This window comes from Microcaecilia unicolor, chromosome 3 (assembly GCF_901765095.1).
Source record: "Microcaecilia unicolor chromosome 3, aMicUni1.1, whole genome shotgun sequence".
NCBI classification, from domain to species: domain Eukaryota; kingdom Metazoa; phylum Chordata; class Amphibia; order Gymnophiona; family Siphonopidae; genus Microcaecilia; species Microcaecilia unicolor.
Window position 1 is genome coordinate 315,086,765 of NC_044033.1, and position 21,761 is coordinate 315,108,525.

Genomic DNA, 21,761 nt, shown 5'->3' on the forward strand with positions numbered 1-21,761 from the left:
TTTATCTGGTTTTACTTGTGGGTTATTTTAATAGTCCTGTTTCTCAAAGGTTTTCTTCCTTTCTGTTATCTATGAAGCAAAGCAAATCTTTGGAAAAGTTGATTACAAAATGCACTTATTTGCTCTGTAAAAACGGAGTGGCAGTTTTAAGAGGCTTGACACGATGGTGTGACATGTAAAGATCTTTAATATTATTATGTTTATGTTCCCTTTAAAGGAGTTCTCTTACATTTCTTTTGTTTCAATTGGGCTTGTATTTTTGTTGGGGGGAAAAAGGCAAAAAAACAAAACCAAAAAGAATAAAAATCTGTCTTTTCTGCAACATGCTCTCTCAGAATTATTTCAGATTTGGAGCTTAAGGATTTTTTTTTTTTAATATTATTGTTAAAGAGGCAGTCTCCCCCAAAAAGCAGTATGGTCTTAAATTGCTGTTTAATGAAATATCAAACCGAACAAAGTGAATTTATAAGTTGTTGTTATTTTATTATACACAGGTTTAATTTTATTAAAGTTTAATTTTGTAAACCAACATGTAGATAAATTGAAGTATTCAATAATTGTGCTACTGGTTACAATAGGTACTTTACTCAGCTGCAAATAATTTATCGTCCATTGTGGCTGATTTAAAAAGAAATGTGTAAATATTTATATTTTCTAACTGAAAAATTCTAAAGACAACCAGACTAAGAAGACAAGTTTTCTTAGTTACAGGCACTTTCTTCTTCCTTCCTTCTTTCTTTCTTTTTTTTTGGTGATGGGGGGAGATTGTTCCAAAACTTTCTGCCTTTGATGGCCATATCTGCTCTTGAAGTCTGAAAAACTTTTTGAAAGGTGGCATTCGTTCTGACACCAAAATACATAACTTAAATCCAAATGATCTAAGATACATTGTTCAGTGTTGAATCTTAGAATGTATGCAAACTCCACACCTCCTCCTCCCCAAAATGAGAACACTTACTCTTTAAAACACAACTGTGTCTAAATGAGAAGAACGTTGCCTGCCACATTAAGCTGTATTTATGAGACGTTTTGATTTATAAGTTGTGCGTTGGCTATATTTCTGCCTTCCCTCCCACTCTCACCCCCCTCCCCCCCAAAAAGGGAAACGCGTTTGATCGAAAAATCTACAGTAATAAAATGCTGTATGTGTCTAACCTGAATTCCGGGGGAAGGCTGCAGTTTTGTATGGCAACTGAGGCTATTGTACAAAGAGCAGAAGCAGGAAAGTTGCATGGCCGCATACTAACTGGAAGATGAAAGCAATCAGAGAGACCGTGGAAGCGCGTCCTGTCGAAATGATTAATGGGGGTGAAAGCAGGGTGAAGCCCAACCCCTAGCAAACCTCACGCTGGCCCAAGCGATTCCAAAGAACAACAGAAATGTGGCCACTCCACGGACCATCCCTTGAATCTAGCCCCCCAACCAACACACCACCACCACCACCACCCAAAAATACTGTTCATTTACTGGTTTCTTTTCAACAGTTTTTATTTAAGAATATTAAATAGTAAATTAAAAATACATTTCAAAACATCAGGAAGTTAAAAATGCATTGTAGCTGAATATTTGCCCTGAAAAAAAAAATAGTTTATTTTCAGAGCTCTAAAACAGATTTAGACAATAATACAGTAGGGAGAAAACAGCACAGAGTACACACTTGCTCAATGGTCACATTTATGATTTTCTACTGGAGATGGATTGGGCTAGAAGAGAATTTCAACCAGTTACAAAAGTCCCCTATATGTTTACATAAGTACAATTTTAATAGGAAAATAGCTGCCCAGGACAAAACAATAGGAGCATCAGCTATCTTTGCTGACCAAGGTCCAATAAAATCACCCTTATTAACTAAATAAATACAGCTACATCTTGAACTTCAATAGGGTGTAAAGCTTCACTTGCTGGAAATGTATGGGAAAAGATTAAGTTTTAAATATGCCACTTCTCCAGAATTCCTCAAGCATATAAGCACAATGGAACTCAATAAATAGAGGTATTTGGATAGAATACTGTTGGTTTGCACACTGAGAGAAATGTCTCTTATTAAACAGCATAATAGCAGTGCAGTAATTGTTCATAAATGGTTGCAAATGGCAGAGAACGCCTTACAGATGTGTAAGAACTGGAGGTTCCTGGGAAGTTCCCTGAGGCACAGGATGTGAGTTTAAGTCTGTGTAGGTTGGATGGGGGTCGCAGGGCCCAAGATGATGCTTGCTTGGTGTCTGAGCAGAGTAGCTGTAGTCCATGCTGGTAGAGGAAGGATGAGAAAAGCTGAGGACTGAACCAGCTCCAGGCACGTTTTCTAGGTAACTCCCTCCAATGACATCAGGATTCTCTTGGAAGCTGGGGGCTTCATAATTGTTCTCTCCATGGAGAGAGATCTGGTCATATTCAGAAGCCCCTCCATACTTCTTGTGGGTTGTGGGAGTATCAAACAAAGGACTTGAATAAGCTGCCAACCCATACATATTGCCTTGGTTCTTGCTGTAGGAAATAGTCATGGGCACCTCATACCCAGCTTCACTGGGTAAAGTGGGTAAAGGCATCTGGTTGGAGTACGAGATGGTTGGTGGACTTCTACTTGGGGAATGTTCACCAGGTGAGGTAGTAGCAGTCTTTCCTTTATTGTCCTTCTTGTACTTCATCCTTCTGTTCTGAAACCAGATCTTAATTTGTCTCTCTGAAAGGTTCAGCAGGTTGGCCATTTCCACCCGCCTTGGGCGGCAAAGGTATCTGTTGAAATGGAACTCTTTCTCCAGTTCTACCAGCTGGGCATTGGTGTAAGCCGTACGCGCTCTCTTGTAGGCCAGACTGGGTGAACTGGTTTCCATACGGCTGCTATCACCTATACAAAAAAAGAAAAAGGATGTCATGCTTTTTTGTTATTAAGCTTCAAGTTTCCCCCATGGGCATGTAAATTATTTAGAGGACTCTGCCTATCTTCCAGCTACCTTAAAGGACACTGCAGTTGTACCAGAAACTTGGGATTGAATCTAGAAAAATAGGCCCCTTTATTATTACACATTTGACTTACTGTAGTAGTTCTAAAACTTTTTTTTTAACAAAAAATATGACCATGCCAATCAAAGACTGGACATCCATTAAATATATACATTTTACATGTCCTTGACTGGCATGTTCAGTTATTTTTTTGTTTTATTTGTATAACACAATATTATTTGCCCTATTTCAAGGCATGCAGTATCCTAAAAACTTTTAAATTCATATATTCAATTTATCTATCTGTCCAGGGCACTGCATATGATAAAACAAATCAAGGAGTTCAAACCGAAAAACAGATAACTGCCTAGGTAGGAAGATACTGAGACAACTGTTAATATGACTAAGTAGATGTTACTATGTAACTTTGTAAGTCTATGTGGTTTGAAAATGAGCACCTAAACATAACAATTAGGGCTGGACCAAATATTCATATTGGATTTGGCCCTTCTGAATAGTGCCCCAAATATATTATTCCTATTCCAACGAATAGTGATTTAAGTTTGAATACGGATATTCTGAGGCTCTACTGTGCTAAATCCTACTGAAATAAACACTTGATCTCTGATTTCATGTTCCTAATTTGATTATTGTTATGATAAAGCTCAATGCCCATTATTCATAATCAGCAGAATAGTATTTTTAATTGTTCCTATTCTGAGGAATAGTAAAATATTCTATTCGGTACAGTTCTAATAATATGCTGTTTTGTTTATTTATTAACTAATGTGGGTTCTTACCTAGTGCTTTACTCAGCAATGTGAACAATGATTTCTATCTCAATTGAGAGCTAATATTTAATGTTAGTCTTTGGCTTAACCTTTGCAAACCAAGATAGGAATTAAAGTGCTTAAAGTTCAGGGTGAGGTGTAAAACGTTATGGGAAGTATACCTGAAAGAGGAGGCAGGCAGTTCTTTTGCTTGAGGTTCTGCCGACTCTCTTTCATCCAAGGGAAAATTCGCTTTGGTGGGTTGCTGGTCTTAACATTATTGACTCCATTGATCTCTGAAGGCTTGGTTAAGGCTCCAGAACCTGCCTGAGGTGGGCATCTTGGGGTGGAGGAACTTGGCATGGTTGGTGGCTCTGCTGGGAACTCTGGCAAATCTGTGACCTCGCAGGCATTACTCCTTAGAGAGCTGAGGTCTACCTGGTCGACCTTATGGCTTATTGAACATGTGGAGGTTTCTGACTTTAGGCAGTAGGAAGACTGAAATTCGCTAGTAGCTGAAAGGGGTTGCTGTCCAAGATAGCCCATGCCACTGGACTCCTGGTAGGGGCAGTCTGCAAAAGAGCCCTGGTTCTGGTAAAAGAGAGCCGTTTGCATTTCCTGTTTCTCCTCACGGGTGGAAGACACCTTTAACCAAAAATAAAAGAATCACTCCGAGTCAGGTAATAGGCAGAGATCTCCGAAGGCCACTTCTGAAGATGTTCCTGGGTCAGGCGTCCCAAACAGTGAGCAAACGCTGGAGAAACATTTTAAGCCTGCTCCCCCACCCAGCCACTTAACAAAGCCTCTCACCAGCCATCCCAGCCAAGGTGTGCTCAAAGGTCCCAAACCTGCTGACAAACAAAAAGTGAAGAAAAAAAAAATTTAAATTAAATTTGGGGGAGCTTCAGAAACCACCTTCTGACGCCCTGTGAGGTTGCACCTGCAAGTCTACAATGGACACCTTTTAGTAAATACAGCTGGGTATATAATACAGGACAGGAAGTGCAGCGCTATCACTTGCTCATCATGTGTAAAATGTTTTTGCTTCTGTAAATATCAAAGAGAGATGCCAGTTTTACGATTTCTGCGGGGAAGAGGTTTAGCAAGGCAGAGGGACAGAAAGGAAAAAGAAAAAAAAAAGTTTTTCAGGATTAACCTGTGTGTTTTGTTACCGCCTCCGGCTTTATTTAACCCTCAAACGCTGATCCTTGGGATAACACAGTAGTAGGTAGGTATTGCTTTATTTTCCAACATTTTCTTTAAATATATTAGGGGGTGGAAATGTTGCATGCAGTGGCTCGACCTGAATTCTGTGTTCAAAAAAAAAAACCCACCTTGATTTAAAAAATCCTGCGACCAGCTATGCACTCTGGATATTAAGTGCCCTTCCGTGTAATAGCAGTGTCTGGGTTTGGATTTTTGTTGTTGTTGTTATTAAGTCTTTGTGTTATACTTAATCTCTGCACCTAGAGTTTGGATAAAGTTCTAGTTTTGAACCAGGGCAATCTTCCTTTTGGAACTAAATTGTTTAATTGGAATGAAACGATTTTCCAGAAACTCTCGGGAACAGACAAAGAAAGGCTATTGAAAAATCGTTATCATGCAAAGACAATAGCTTGGAAACAAAGCAACCCGTCCTGAGCTGCAAGATATATCGAATTTAAGTAAAAATTATCCTTACATCCTAGGACTGCATAACATAAGCGTCGAGAAAAAGAGAATGGCCTCCATAATATCAAGTTTGTTGACAGACAAAATACTGTTGTAGAAAGAACTCCTTGCAAGGAGAGACGGTCACAAAAAACCACCCAAACCCCCCACATAATTTATAATGAGGGAAATCAGTAAATCCTGCTAGAGAGCATTACTTTCTCTAGAGAACTAGCATGGATTTTTTTTTTAATGTGCTGGAAATAAAAAAGAACATTCTCTAGAAATGTTCAATGCAATAGTTAGTAACTGTGCCCAATCAGACCGAGTTGGAATTTTTAGCTTTATTCGCTGTCAAAATCACTTTTGTTCCTCTTACTGATATCTGCATATATTCAACCACAATAAATCGGACATCTTAGAGTAGCCACATCCCTCACTTCATTTCTTTTGATGGTTTTGTTTTTATTTAAACAACCAAACAAATGATTACAGTGCCTACCAAGGGGCAGGAGTGAGGTTTGGATAAAACAGAATTGGACCAAAGAATTCAATTTTACATAAGAACGTAAGAATAGCCATACTGGGTCAGACCAATGGTCCATCTAGCCCAGTATCCTGCTTCCAACAGTGGCCAACCCAGGTCACAAGTACCGGGCAGAAACCCAAATAGTAACAATATTCCAGGCTACCGATCCCAGAGTTGCTTCCCCATGGCTCCCCCGTCTTTCCCCTTTTATTTTTCAATGCCTCTTCTTGCCCTGGAACGAAGGTAAGTTTTCTGGTTTTGACCCTGTGGCTGTTCTTGTTGGGTGACTCCAGCCCTTGAAAGGGTGCTCCATTACCTGTCATGATGGATGGATGGATAGATGGATGGATCGGGGAAAAGGTTCAAGATTCCTACTTGCTGAACTTTTGCTTGTCTCCAAATCTCATTCTTTCCTCTTGTTGTTGATAAGCCAGTACTTAACACAGGCAAAAAAACAAGCCTCTTAATGAAAGCTTCAAGGATTCTTAAAGAGAACTAACTCAAAAGGCACGTTACAAATCTCTGTTTGATAAGCCTTGCTTTAAATCAGCATTGGACTTTGCTCTACATCCTAAGAGAAAATACACTCTTTAATTTAATCACTGCTCATATATTTCCCCCTGATATGTACTTTTAAATATAATTTTTAAAGTTATCCAAAACAATGATGGTTGAAAAATACTCATTATACGATTGGGGGTGTGTGTGTGTGTTGTATTTGAGTACTTTCTCAGATTAATGGAAAATTGCACAACGAATCGACTGAAAATATAAAATTGAAACTTTAACTTCTCTCCCCACATATGTCTTATGTACTGGCAATCTTATGTATTGTATAAGTACACACATGAATATAACTTTTTTTTTTAAAAACAGGGAATTCAAGGCATGTCCACGACATTGCTAGGCAATACACCCCTGATTTTTGAACACACTTCTAGTCTTAAATGTGCTTAATGTTAGGTAAAATAAACTATGGAAAATATAATCCAGCAGTCAGTTTATATCGCCTTAAATGAAGCTTGGGTTTGTCATTTTCATAGTTCTCTTCCCGCCCCCTTTTTTTCCTCTCCCTCTCAAACTACCTATAGACAGTGGTCCTATTCCAAGTAGCTCAGCGCTTTCCTGTTTGTGCATTCCACTCATATTTTACTATCCAAACTTTCTCTTAAGATTTCCAACAGTTTACAGAGTGGAATCGGTCTAAGGAATTTATCAGCTGAGCAGCCGAAGTGCTAACAACAAAACGCCAAAACACTGATCCACTTGGCAATCTCACCCTACCCCCTCCCCCCCCCCACGCCCCTCAGAGGCCATGATTTAATAACCTACAATGAGGAGAATGTACTGGTCTCTTAAACTCTTGCTGTGCCTGCGTTTGCTGAAAAGAGTAAGCTGACGTAAAATATCGTAAAAACTAAATTAGGTGTGGTATCCTTCTAACAGCAGAGACTAATAACACCAAAACTGTTAACACACACACACACACACACACACACACACGTTCTAAATATATTTACCGTATTTACACTATATAATATAAAAATGTGCGTGTACTATATAGTGATACATATTGAATCCTGCTAGGCTGTATCACTAGCTGCTGAGTAAGTGTATATAAGTGTAGATAACTTAAAACATATAATTAGAGAGGGAAAACCAAAAATCCTGAAAAAGACAATAATGGAGCATTTCTAACTATATTTCATTTTTGCTAGAAAATTCACTGAGACAGTTACAAAGTATTCTCTTCTGTACAGTGATTGTTCTTGAAATATATATATATATATATATATAATTTGTTACTTTCTGAGCAAAGTTTGGGTTTATACAGCAAAGCCCTTCCGAGACACCTCTCTGATAATATAAGCTTCCTTTTTGAATTTAACTGTGGATCACTGGAGTCTTCATATTCCAGAATGCTAAAGGCCATCAAAATGTTATAAATGTGTTTCCCCTCCTTTAGGTCCCTTTTTTAAACTGGATAAATGTATAAGAACCAATTTATTATGACATTATTATATTGATCTCAATAACTTTTATTAGGGTATCCTGGAATAGAAAAAAAAGTGGGATATTTAGGCATAAACCTACATTTTTCGTACTCTGAAGACAAAAACCTTGTCTTGGCTGCAGTTTCAAACTGATTTTTAAAGGTACATTTCTCCCTCACTGAATACAAAAAACAGAGACAGAGATATCTAGTTCAGGCCCCGTTTCCAAAGCTATGCCTGAGTGCCTGTCCAAACAGCCGCTTTTAAAACGTTGAGCATTTGTTCAGAAAATACTCAGGGCTTGGCCAAGCAATGGCTTCCAAAGAAGTTGAGAAGAAATCCATCTCATTCTGCTGCTGGTGGTGATAGTCTTCAACGCCCATGCTCAGAAACAAACAAACAAAAAAAAAAAAGGATATCACCCCCAGAAGATTAACCATTTTCTCTATAATTACCACTATCTTATTGTTTTACGAATCCAGATTGATTATAGATATATTATAAACAAACAAAAAAATCAACCAAAACATGCGCATTACCTACAAGGACAGATTCAACCTGCGGCCGCAAAAATACAAATACATTATACCCATCTCGCTCTACGAAAACTAAGCAGATTGCGAAAAAAAAACCCCAAAATTCTAATAGTCAGTCTTGTCAACCAAGACCATCTTTTAGCCTTCAGATGCAGCAAATCTATGTGAACTCCGTTTGAACCGAACATCAGGTCATAAATCATCGCTACAAAAGCCTGCTGTTTGCTACCAGTGCCAGTTCCTTACCTTTTAACGCTTTCACGGACGAGGAAAGGAGCAGCCAAACAGCAAAAGTTCACACAGTCTATGTCGCGCAGACCCCCCCCCCCCTAAAAAATAGAGAAAGAGAAAGAAGGGGGGGAGAGAAGAGGGGGTTGAGAAGAGAAGAGGGGGTAGCCACAAGGCAAACTTGTAAGACCCTTTTTTCCCCTTCCAAGGGAGGTGATGGGGGGGGGGGGGGGGGGGAGGTGGGAAGGGGTTGGGAAAGGAGGGGGGGGCGGGCGATGGGTGTTGGGATCCAGTATTCCACTGGAGATTATGGTGGTTTAGTGACCGATTAAGGGATGTCTCACCAGCAATCCCGGAACGAAGCCCAGCGTCACAGCCAAAGCAAAGATGGAAGCAGAAGAATGAAAAGAACATTTGCATTGATTAGTGGAGAGAAAAGAGCAACAATAATGGAAATCGGAGAGAGAGAGAGAGAGAGAGAGAGAAAAAGGTGGGGGAGTTTTATTTTTAAATCGATATACACGCATGGCAAAAAAAAAAAAAAACAACAAAAATTACTGAAGAAAATTCCTCTCATCCCCTTCATTGCCTTATGAAGTGATAGTAGACTTTACATATTTCAATATATATATATATATAAAAAAAAAACCAAACAGTCGCACTGCATACAATTAAGATCTGAGAAACACTGCTAACGATCACCAGATAAACTATTTTCCCCTTAAATTTTTATAAATTGTAAGTTTTACACAATCTCAGCTTTTCATATAGCAGGAAATGAGGTTTTTTTTAAAAAAATTTTGTTTATATATATATATATATATATATATATATATATATATATATATATATATATATATATATAAACAAACAGTGTGTCAGTTTAAGAATGAGGGTTGGAAGGCATAAAAAAGTTTAGGCGTAAGAAAACATTCATGCTTGGGTAATTTAAACTGACAAAACAAATATGATGAATATATTTTATGTTAATTCATAACGCCTTTTTTCCCTCTCTAGAATTTAAGTATAAGTTAATGTACCCCAGAAAGTAGGAGCCGTACATCGCCTTGTTAATGGGTTTAGGGATTAGCTAGTTCTAACCATGCATACAAATGTACTTGTCTCTGTAGGCTGCTGTAAGATTTATGATTCTTTTACCTTGTGTGGCTGTAAACAAGGGGGTGCGGGTGGGGGGGGGGGAGGGGAGAAGAAGAAAAACTCTGACTTTTCACTGCTCAGTACCTCAAGGAGGCTCTGTAAAAAGCTGTCGTAGGAGGCAGATTCTACCAGCTTTGCAGCTTTTCCCCCTAATTGTGCCTGTTTTTCCTAATCTGCTTTGCCCACGTCTTTATCAGGAAGAATGACTGTAGCCTTAGAAATGTGCAGTGCACAGGGGAAGGAAAAAAAAAACCCCAATATTTAAAAGTTGTGAGGACAATGATGTTTTTGATTTTCCTCCTACAGCAAGAAGAAAAGGGGTAGGAGTTGGACCCCAGGATAAAACAAGAGATAGAGAGAGGGGGAGAGAGAGAGAGAGAGAGAAATCTCCTGTCCATTACGTACCGAGAAGAAGTCTCTATACGGGGATGAAAATGGTAACAAAAGAGTCGTAAAATGGAGCCAAGAAGAAAAGAAGGAAACCCGAAACAGTGCTCGATATCAAAAGAATTCACTTTACAAATGTATTACTTCGGCTTTGCTTCAGACTGTAAAATAGTTACTCTCTAGGGACAGGATAATTTTGATGTTTTGCTGTAACAAAGCAAAACGAATCCGTAGTTTAGGGGCATGTTTAGGCAGATTTGTGGAAACCCAAACATTTTTAGTGCTGGTTTCCTTTAAACGAAAGAGGTGTAATTCTAACAACTTGTATATGAAAACCGAATAAGGGTTTATTTTTCTCTTCTGTTTTGATGGGCTGGATGATGAACAAGAGGGTATATTATCCTAAATATATGTGCTAAGCTGTGTTGTATATTTCTTGTTATTCCTAGGCAGGAAATAGTTTAGAAAGATAAGTACCTGGAACAAGTGTGTGGAAGAAAAATTCTGTCTTTTTAGACTGTAATGCAGGTATGTAACTGAGAGAATTTCATTTATTTTTCGGACTTTGAGGCTTCACTCAAAGATCCGTAGTAGGTTTATGGGAGCAAGAAAAAAAAAATGTTTTCAGTTTTCTGTGCAAACTTCTCGTGTCACATCCAGTTTTCTATATTTTATCTCCCCCCCCCCCCGAAAAAATCTGTCCTAGAAGGCGCAGGGGAAGTTGATTTAAATCTAAAGTCTATTAAATGTTCTGTCATTCATAATCACAGGCCTTGGGTTCAAGAGCTTCCATTGATTTCCAGTAAAGGTCGTATTTCGTTATATAATCATTTTCCTGTGTACTGGTTCATGCATGGAGACATTTGACCTCTTTTCTTTCTTTCTTTCTAAAATACACCTTCCCATAATTCACCTGCAAAACCTTTTAATATCACAAAGGCTGAAAATATGTGCCTAAAATGATCACAACTTTTAGAGAAAGCTTATGAGATTGTATTTCAAAAATACTTTCCAGAAAACAGATTTGAGAAACAATAGGTAGATAGATGTGTGTGTATGTGTAAGAGAAACCTAATTGTGTTCATTCTGAATTGGCTGTATTTGATATTTCCTTGCCTTGAAAAAAAAAAATCAGGTCTCACAGTATGGCAACAATGAATATTTCTAAATAGAAGCATCTAAGATGTATTACTATAAATCGTTATATAGTGTATGCCAATGTTTGTTAATATATACTAGCATCTCATTTACAAAGTTTGTGGTGGGGGGTGGGGTTTCTGATGTTTTTTTTCCCAAGTGAACGTATTCTTAAAAAAAAAAAAAACCTCCAAACAAGGTCAAACTGATGCCTGTCCCCCGAATACGTTTTCTCTGTGAATTTCATGAGTCTACCTTGCTTTAAAAATCCTCCCACAGCTTGGGAGCTGGAGAATCATAAAATATTTAAAATCACACGTCAACCTTTCTATTTATTGCTGGTATATAATTCAAAATGATCGTGTATTAATAAGCCAATAATGATCCTGTGTATTGGAAAAGTATGTGAGCGCTGCCGGTTTTATGGCTGCCCTCATCCATTGTAACGACCTTTAGTTCAGCTGAGCAATAACTCATCAGGATGAGAGGCAGGTCTTTCGAGGGTTTGAATCAGACTACTTCACGGTGTTTTCCACACTTAGGACGTATGCCGAACTGTTAGCTCTTCTGTCAGAAGCTGCTTGCACAAAGTTCAAGAGTTTTTATGAGCAGAATGAGTTCTGGTGATCCCCTCCATCCCTTTCCAAGCTTCTCTCTCTATGCAGTGGAGCCAGCAGGACAGAAGGGTTCTTTCATTTCGCAGGCACAGAAAAGGTTTCCCTCCAAAATGGAAATTGCTGCACAAAATTCAGATGAAAAATTCAGTGCGATCATTTTATTTTAACTACCCTGAATAATTCTGCCAGCACAAAAACAAATGTATACTTTCACTCTCAGGAAACTGATTTAAAAAAAAAAAAAAAAAAAAGCAACTTCCGATCTTTAACTTCCCATGTTTATGTGTGTTCCTTAGGACTTGTGCCAGCATACATTCATAATACGTTTGTTTAACTCTATTTACAGTCTGACTGGTCTACTTCTGATGGTTAAAGAATCCCAACCGGTTCAATAGAGCTTCATTTCACGTGCCTTGTGTAACAGAAACTTGATTTCTGGCTGACCTCAAGAAAAGCATTGGAAGAATCTGTGTGTCCGGAAAGATACTGGAGTTCCAATTTCCAGAATGATTTGTATTTCAAGTCGGTTTGGTAGTACAAATTTTTTTTTTTTAACAGATTGAAATGTGCACTACTGTCCAACCCTACTGCTGTTAAACGTGTTAGGTCTGTAGAACAAGAAACACTGAAATAAATATCGTTACCACTGTGATGCTGGAGTCCCAGGAAAGTAAATAACACGAAAATATGTCAGAGCTTAGCTAGCTTTGACATGTTTTTATAGTTGTTTGAAACAAAAACATACAAATGAGATTCCATAAAAAATATATATTCTCTAGGGGGGGAAATAAACTGGAGTAGAATAAGGCTTTCTCCTAAAATCAGTTTCTGAACTGAATTGAATAAGACAGTGCGTGCTATTCAAGATTAAATGTATGCCAGACAGATAACCAGGGACAGAAAAAGAGTAAAAAAACACAGTTTGGGGGTTTCCACTGGGGGTAGGGTGGGGTAATCTTCCTCTCCCTAACTGTACAGGTTTTCTTCAACCATTCCCTTTTAACCAAATGCAGTCATGCACATACACTCCCTCCCTCCCTGCATAACACAGCACATATGTAAATATCTGTTTACAATTTCTCACCTGTTTATAATTTCTCACCTTCCTCAGCCTATCAAACTGGATACCTTGTGTGCCAGATTATTACATCTTTATTTTCACAGGCATTTGCATTTTAAGATGGAGCTACAGATGTTTTAGGCTGCAGAAGATGGAGCAGGCTGTTTATTATGTTAGATATTGTCTTTTGAATGTATGTTTTATGGCAACCCACCAAAGTAATAGATGGGCTAAAACTGAGAGAATAAATAATATAGATAGATAGATAGATATACTTGCAGGCTTATTTTCAAAGCACTTTGGGAGGCTAAGTTCCATAGGTTTCTATGGAACTTTGGGAGGCTAAGTGCTTTGAAAATATGCCTCATAGTCCCCTGGATTCCATGTATGGTGCTTTGAACGGCGTACACAAATTTGGATGCATGTGCAATTTGCGTGCGCAACTCCATTGATTAACAAGCCAATCAGCACTGATAATTGGGCAATAATAAGCAAGTATTGGCATTAATTAGAATTTATGCTCATCCTATATAATAATTCTCACCTCCAACGTTCTGACGCTGCCTGGGACCGTGGCTCCCTCGGATGTGGTCTGCTACCTGCGGTAGATCACACTGACGTCCAAGTATGCTGCTTTCCCTTCTCTTCGCGCTGACTCTGGTCCCGCCCTTGCGCAAACAGGAAATGAGGGCGGGACCAAAGTCAGAGCGAAGAGAAGGAAAGGCAGTACACTCGCTGAGTCTGTTCGCTCTTCAATGCTGCTGATGGGATCCCGGTAAGAGAGGGGGAGAGGGGGGTTGGTGATTTTAGAGGGGGGGACTGGCACTTGGAGGGAGGACAGAGCGAAGGAGAATGACAGAGAGAGAGAGGGAGGGAGGGGGGCCTGCAACTCGAAGGGACAACAGAGTGAAGGAGAGTGATGGAGGGAGGAAGCCATGGAAAACAGAGGGGAGGAAAGGGGGCCGTGGGACTTGGGGGGGACAGAGGGAGAGAGCGAGGGAGGGGGGGAGGAAAACCTTGCTAGCGCCCGTTTCCTTTCATACCGAAACGGGCCTTTTTTACTAGTCTCTTTATAGAATACGCCAGTGGTTCCCAATCCTGGTCCAGGAGGCACCCCAGCCAGTCAGAGTTTCAGGATATCCACAATGAATATTCATGAGAGAGATTTGCATACCAAGGAGGCAGTGCATGCAAATCTATCTCATGAATATTCAGTGTGGATATCCTGGAACCCTGACTGGCTGAGGTGCCTCCAGGACTAGGTTTGGGAGCCACTGGCGTATTCTATCAAGAGACGAGCATAAATTCTAATGTTGTGCATCTGAAAAGAGGGCTATGGGAGGGGAAAGAGCAGGTCGGGAGCATTCCTAAAATCTATGCACATTGTTATAGAATTAGCGGGATCTGCACCTGATTTATGCATGGGGATTTTCACTAGGTTTTCACTGGTGTAAATAGTATCACCTAAATGTTATCTCGACTGGGTCCTGGCACCAAGCGCTATTCTAGAAACCACACGTAATTGTAAGTGTGTTTTACAGAATAGCACTATTATTTTAGAATCTAGTCGAATGTGTGTGCATTTAAAGTTTTATGTTTTTATACACTTCTATGTGTATATACATGTCCATAATACACACACATCTAGCTCTTCACTCACACATACTGATATACACAGAAAATAGATGGAACAAATACACACAACATGCACCCAGATATGTATCTATAGATGCAACCGCTCACACACCTCAGGCACACAAATTGTCGTGCAGGCACTGTCTCCAAACCAAGACAAACATATTTTCCCCTTTCCTCTCGTTGTAAAAATGAAATCTGTGTGTCATCTTAGTGTTCTTTAGAACCCTGATACAGGCTGGTAGGGCCGAAACACGAGTCGTGTCAGGTCCCCTTTTTTGATTTTGAAGATTGCTGTAATAAAGACTTTTTTTGAACACCACTTCTTTTTGTTTCTGTACTGTGGACGCCTGTCATCTTACTGTGCCAGTTCATGAGAGTTTCTAGTAAGAATAGTTTACTGGTTTGAATCAAGGGCTTGCTCCCATTGCTGGTCTTAGGCAGGGGCGACAGGGGCGGTCACACAGGGCCTCATGCTCCTAGGGGCCCCGCATCTCTGGCACATCTGTCCTCCTGTCTCTGACTACCTCCCTGCGCCATACCTTAATATGCATCCACATTTCAGTAGAGAGCATCAGGCAGCGGCAGTGATTTTCATATCCCATCAGCTGCCGAGCCCAGAACCTCCTCGCTGCTGTGTCCCGCTCCCTTTTAACGTCACTTCCTGTTTCTGCAAGGGCAGGATGCAAGGGAGGCTCTGGGCTTGGCAGCTGATGGGATATGAAAATTGCTGTCTCTCTCTACTGAAATGTGGCACGTCAAGGTATGGGGTGAGTTGGAGTTCCGAGAGCTCTAAACCTCCTTGTAAACTTGACAATTATGGCTTATGGTGGCGGGTGCAAGCGGCTCACTGAACTGGTCTGCACAGGGCCCCGCAATTGCTAAGACCGGCCCTGCTTGCTCCTTTTCAGACCCTGTGGGGAAACCCTTCCTAAATCAGACCCTGACTCCAGCAGAATCAAAATAAACGACAATGAGGATGTGCCACTTACACCAGTAATGACACCACCATGGAAAGAAGGAGCATCATTGGATGACAAACTCATCCTGAAATCTGTGTTCATTTCCTCTGTACTTTAACTGAAAACAAAAGAGAACAACAAAAATGGATGCAACCGCACATATGTGAGATGGAATTAAGGTCAGTCGTATGTAAGCCCTGTCACACGTCTCATAGTTACAAAGAAAATGGTTACAAAAAGAGGAGGCTGAACACCTGGACAGCAGCAGAAACATAAGACACCGGGATGAATTAAAGCATAAACATATTCGATGCCTTTTAAAAAGGAGACAAATCATATCCTGGTATATATTACATGCTTAATGGATGTAGAGTACATCGGATGGGAGGAGAGGGCAGGGAGAAGGTTGATGGTTACTTCAGTAAATGAAGAGGTCATGGGATGAGGAATGACAGTCATTGGGCTATCATATGAGGTATGGAAGAAAGCTGATCACGCTGGGTGCAAAGTGTGGGGGGGGAGGGGCACACTGCAACCCCTTTCAGCTTGCAAGTCTGTGAGTTCCTTAAGTCCAAGGCGAAAGGGTGTAATACCTTCAACAATGGCTTAAATAGTAGGTAAGTGTTGATGGTTGTTAAAAGGGAAATAGAAAGCACGGGGGTGAGAAATAATAGGGGGGGTGGTAGGGAGATGGGCATTACTGGGGGTATAGGAGATGCAGGGCAAGGAATGATAGGATGCAGTAGAATGATGGCTTTTGGAGGCATAAAAGACATGAGATGAGGAATGATGGGAGGGGAAAGTTTGATTTTTATTATCAGGGGTGTAAAGGACATGGGTGAGGAATGATAGGAGAAAACAAGTTGATGGTTATTACTGGAGGTCTAGAGAACATGGGGTTAGAGAATGACACAGGGACAGGGATCTGTGGTAAACCGCAGCAATCCACAGTAAATCTGCGGTAAAAGAAAAAAATATGGCTATTTACCGCGGATGCGGGAGCAGTAAAAAGCTTTGCTCCTATGGTAAAAACTACTACTACTACTTGACATTTCTATAGCGCTACTAGGGTTACGCAGCGCTGTACAGTTTAACAAAAAAAGGACAGTCCCTGCTCAAAGGAGCTTACAATCTAAAGGACGAAATGACAAGTTGGGCAGTCTAGATTTCTTGAATAGTGGTTAGGTGCCAAAGGCGACATTGAAGAGATGGGCTTTGAGCAAGGATTTGAAGAGGGGGCCTGGTGTATGGGCTCAGGGAGTTTATTCCAAGCATGGAAAAACCAGTTGCAGTTACCGTTCCCTGTCCGGCATCTCTGTGCCTGCCTTCCTCCTTCCTGTAGTAGCTCTACCTTATGCAGCCAGGCAGTGGTGTGCTGGAGCCGGCTTGCATGAGCTGTTTGTTAATTTTTTTAGAATTTTGGAAGCCGGTTGTTAAATTTCAAAATTTGGACTCAGGTCCCTTTTCGGCATTGTTGTCCTCCTCCTCTCCTGTGATTTGTTCCAGTGGCGTAGTTACAGAGGGCCTCAGGGGCTCAGGTCCCCCCAACAATAGTGGCCAGCCAATCATTTTTGTTTGCTTCCTCAGGCTCCCCTGCATCCTGTTCCCCTAGGCAGCTGAGCTCTCCCTCCCTTCCTTTGGGTCCGGCTGGCTATCTCTCCTCCCTGTTTCCAGCAGTGAGCCAAATTGCTTCCGGCTGCTCTGGTCCCATTGCTGCTTCATCCCACCTTTTCAACTTCCAGTGAGTGGGATGAACCAGCAAGTTGGACCGGGGCAGCCGGAAGCAGCTGTCTTGAGCGCTGCCCGCGTCGCGGCTCACCTCTGGAAACAGGAGAGATAGCTGGCCAGACTCGAAGGAAGGGAGGGAGGGAGAGCTCAGATACCTGACTGCGGGTACAAGGAGCAGGGAGCCTCAAAGCAAAGCAACCAAACCTGTGAACTACTTCTTCCACGTTCTCATTCTTTATTGTTGGTACCATATTTATTTGATCCCACATATTTTCAAACATGCTGGCATGTGCAGCATATGGATGTACACATAGAGGAAGTATAATAACGGAATAACTTTCCATAGGTAATTTGCTATAAATTGTAATCAGTGTGTCATTTGGAGGGACTGGTTATAGGGACCCACAGATAGGGGGCACTGGAAATGCGGGAGGGGGTTACTGGAGTGGACCCATAGAAAGGGAGGGGCTGGTGGACACGAAGGGAGAGCTGGAGAGAAGGGAGAAAGGTGCTGGAGCATTGGGGGGGGGGGGGGGGAGGGAGGGCTGGCTGGAGTGAAAGGAGAGAAAGGAACTGGACCCATGGGGGTTAGAGTTGGAGGGAAGGGAGAGAGGTGCTGGACATGCAGGGGAGGAAGGGAGGGGAAGGGACACAGAGAGGCAATGCCAGACATGGGAGGGGAGAGAAGATGCTAGACATTGGAGAGAATAGGAACGCAGAAGGGAGATGCTGGACTTGTGGGGGGGGGGGGGCATAGGGACACAGAGAAGTGTTGCTGGACATAGGTGGATGGGGATAGGGATAGGCTTAGGGCTCTCTCTGGCCAGTGGGCAAATGTCCTAGTTGCACCCCACTAACACCATCTCAGGCATATGTGATCTTTATATTTTGCACCCTATAGGAGGAAATGCATATTTTTCTATGGTATGGCTTCTTGTGTTTTTTAGGTTAATATATGTTTATCATTTTTGCTCAGCTATTATGTATTTGGCATTTGTGTTCTGTGTGTGTGTGACCGAGGTATTCTGTTAGCATGAATTTTCTATCTAGCATTCTGTAGTAATTTGGCTTGTTCAGTTTTCCTGATAGTGGATGGGATATTTGTGAGGGGAGACAGGGATTTTGTTGACCCTTGTTCTGTATTGTTTGTGATTTATAAAATGATAGTTGTACAGAATATTGTTTCTTTTTATACTTTAATAAAATGATTTAAATATAAAATCAGAATGAGGCTTGTGCAGATGGGATCCAACAGAGCTTACGGGGACAGGATGGGGACAGAGTTCACGGGGACAGGTTGGGGACAAGGACAAAGTTTGTCCCCTGCATCATTCTCTACATGGGATGAGGAATGTAAGGAAAGAGTAGGATTATGGATATTTATGGGTGTGTAGAAAGGATTGGGTAAAGAATGATAGATGGGGGAAAATTTGACTGTTATTGTTGGGGATAAAGAAGACATGGGGTGAGGAATGGTAGGAGACGGTAGGGTGTTGGTTATTACTGGAATGTAGGGGATATGGAGTGAGGAATAATGGGGGGCATGATGTGGTTTATTACTGGGGTTATAGGAGATGAATGATGGGGTGGGATGATGGTTATTACTAAGGGTGTAGAGGACATGGGGTGAGGAATGATAGGAGGGGCAGGGTGGTTATTGCTGGGGGTGTAGGGGACATGGGGTAGAGAGCTGCATGGGGACAGAAATCTTATCCATCCCGTCCCCATTGGAATCTTACCTGTCCCCACCCATCCCCGCAAGAATTTAATGATACATTAAAAAAATTCCGGTTGGCTCTCTCAATCTCTTTCTGGGTTCGAGCTGCAGCATTGCAGGCAAGGAAAGAACAGAAGCTGGAACTTGGGACACTCTGGTGCACACATGTAAGACTTATCTCTGATTCACTGGCACTGTGTAATGAGAGGTCACCACATGCATGTGCCAGTAGGTCAGGTGACATCTGATGCTTGTGCCTGTGTCAGAGCTCAGGTCTGCACATGAGCCCAGGAGCAGAGAGGATTAATAGTAACATAGTAAGTGACAGCAGATAAAAACCTGAATGGTCCAGTCTGCCCAATACTCACGCTCATTATCAATTCATAATTAAATCAACAATGAACGTGATATTATATACTTGATTATGGTCTTTCTTAGGCGTTTTTGAGACAAAGACCATAGAAGTCCGCCCGACCCTATTCTTATGTTCCAACTGCTGGTGTTGTCATCGAAGCCCACTCCAGCCTATTTGCCTTTTCATTTGCGGGGAAACAGACCGTAAAAGTCTGTCTAGCACTATCCTCATGTTCCAGCCACTGAAGTTGCTGTCTAAGCCCTTTCTAGCCCATCCTAAATCATATTGCCATATATGAGACACAGACCATACAAGTTTGCCCGGTATCGGCCCTAGTTCATCACGGCTGGAGTCACTATCTAAGTGTCACTCAACACGTCCACACACATGCAGCCATTTAAGTTTAGGCTTTTTATAACTTTCGTTTTCTAATTAGAGATCCTCTTTGTTCATTCCATGCCTTTTTGAATTCCGTCGTGTAAAAAAAGTGGGAGAGCGACCAAGGATACCAGAAACTGGAGGATGTTCGATAATATACCGTGGGGTGTTTGAGTTCTCCGCTTTCCTGGCGGATTTTCCCTCACTTTTTGAATTCCGTCACCATTTGTGTCACCCCTCCAAAACGCATCACCCACCTCCCCCCTGAAGCGCATCATCCTTACCACCTGGGTATGCACGCAGCAGTCACGTGGCTGTCAGCTCCGCCGGTCCCCTGCCCCGGAGCAGGAAGTAACATCAGAGGGGGCAGGGAACTGGCAGAGCTGACAGCCATATGACTGCTCCATGCACCCACTTGCTGCTTGTACCCGGGGCGGACCACCCCCACCGCCCCACCCTTGGTACACACTACTGTTCAGAAGGACTTAACCGGTTCTTTCTGTTGAATATCACCACAGACCTCTAAACGCAAAGCCAGCTATTCTGTGGATGATCCATGGGCGAGTTGGCACGTCTGTAGTTAAGTTTTTGATATTCAGCATTTAACCACTTAAGTTTAGTGGTCAAATTGGACCGCATAAAAGTCAGTCCTATTTTTATGCAGTGTTGCTTATGCAGTTAAGGGCTGAATATTGCACTTCACCACATAAGAGACAGCCAGCTTCATAAACATGGATATTCAGTGCTAATGTCTGGATATGGCTGAGCATTGAATCTGTGGGAATAACGTCGTTGGTTAAAATAAAACTGCTCACCACCGCTGGTTGAATATTGACCCCTGAGAACTTGTGATTCCTCTCATGTTTTTGGGCTTCCACTCAGAAGCAAAATAGGTGGGAATATTGCTCAGTATTGGGATACTCAGAGTTCATTGGCGACCAGAGAGCTGACCTACTACTACTACTACTATAAATCATTTCTATAGCGCTACTAGTTGTATGCAGCACTTCACAATTGAACATGAAGAAAAGACAGTCCCTGCTCAAAAGAGCTTACAATATAAATCAAGGCAGACAGACAGGACAAATAAGGGAAAGGGTAGGACAGACAGATAGGACATACAGTGGTGGAAATAAGTATTTGATCCCTTGCTGATTTTGTAAGTTTGCCCACTGACAAAGACATGAGCAGCCCATAATTGAAGGGTAGGTTATTGGTAACAGTGAGAGATAGCACATCACAAATTAAATCCGGAAAATCACATTGTGGAAAGTATATGAATTTATTTGCATTCTGCAGAGGGAAATAAGTATTTAATCCCTCTGGCAAACAAGACCTAATACTTGGTGGCAAAACCCTTGTTGGCAAGCACAGCGGTCAGATGTCTTCTGTAGTTGATGATGAGGTTTGCACACATGTCAGGAGGAATTTTGGTCCACTCCTCTTTGCAGATCATCTCTAAATCATTAAGAGTTCTGGGCTGTCGCTTGGCAACTCGCAGCTTCAGCTCCCTCCATAAGTTTTCAATGGGATTAAGGTCTGGTGACTGGCTAGGCCACTCCATGACCCTAATGTGCTTCTTCCTGAGCCACTCCTTTGTTGCCTTGGCTGTATGTTTTGGGTCATTGTCGTGCTGGAAGACCCAGCCACGACCCATTTTTAAGGCCCTGGCGGAGGGAAGGAGGTTGTCACTCAGAATTGTACGGTACATGGCCCCATCCATTCTCCCATTGATGCGGTGAAGTAGTCCTGTGCCCTTAGCAGAGAAACACCCCCAAAACATAACATTTCCACCTCCATGCTTGACAGTGGGGACGGTGTTCTTTGGGTCATAGGCAGCATTTCTCTTCCTTCAAACACGGCGAGTTGAGTTCATGCCAAAGAGCTCAATTTTTGTCTCATCTGACCACAGCACCTTCTCCCAATCACTCTCGGCATCATCCAGGTGTTCACTGGCAAACTTCAGACGGGCCGTCACAT

General features: G+C 41.6%; 1 protein-coding gene and 1 long non-coding RNA gene across 5 annotated transcripts in view; one reads left to right on the forward strand and one right to left on the reverse strand.

The window, feature by feature from the left end:
• Window positions 1-1,540: 1,540 nt before the first annotated feature.
• The window catches only part of LOC115466805 (homeobox protein Hox-D3a-like), a 195,631-nt gene continuing 175,410 nt past the window's right edge, over window positions 1,541-21,761 (reverse strand). The window contains exons 1-3 of one of the 4 annotated variants that reach the window (XM_030198334.1): window positions 8,666-8,744; window positions 3,893-4,558; window positions 1,541-2,845 (exon numbers count right to left, since the gene is read on the reverse strand). In XM_030198334.1, the coding sequence (XP_030054194.1) occupies window positions 2,106-2,845; window positions 3,893-4,325 (1,173 nt within the window). In that variant the 5' untranslated portion in view covers window positions 4,326-4,558; window positions 8,666-8,744 and the 3' untranslated portion in view covers window positions 1,541-2,105. Of the gene's footprint in view, window positions 2,846-3,892; window positions 5,209-8,665; window positions 8,745-21,761 lie in introns of those variants that run through there. The other 3 variants (XM_030198335.1, XM_030198336.1, XM_030198332.1) reach the window with 3 other exon arrangements.
• Window positions 8,998-12,834, forward strand: LOC115466807. Its single transcript, XR_003941599.1, has 3 exons — window positions 8,998-9,137; window positions 10,642-10,720; window positions 12,293-12,834. It is a non-coding gene; the product is annotated as an uncharacterized LOC115466807 (long non-coding RNA).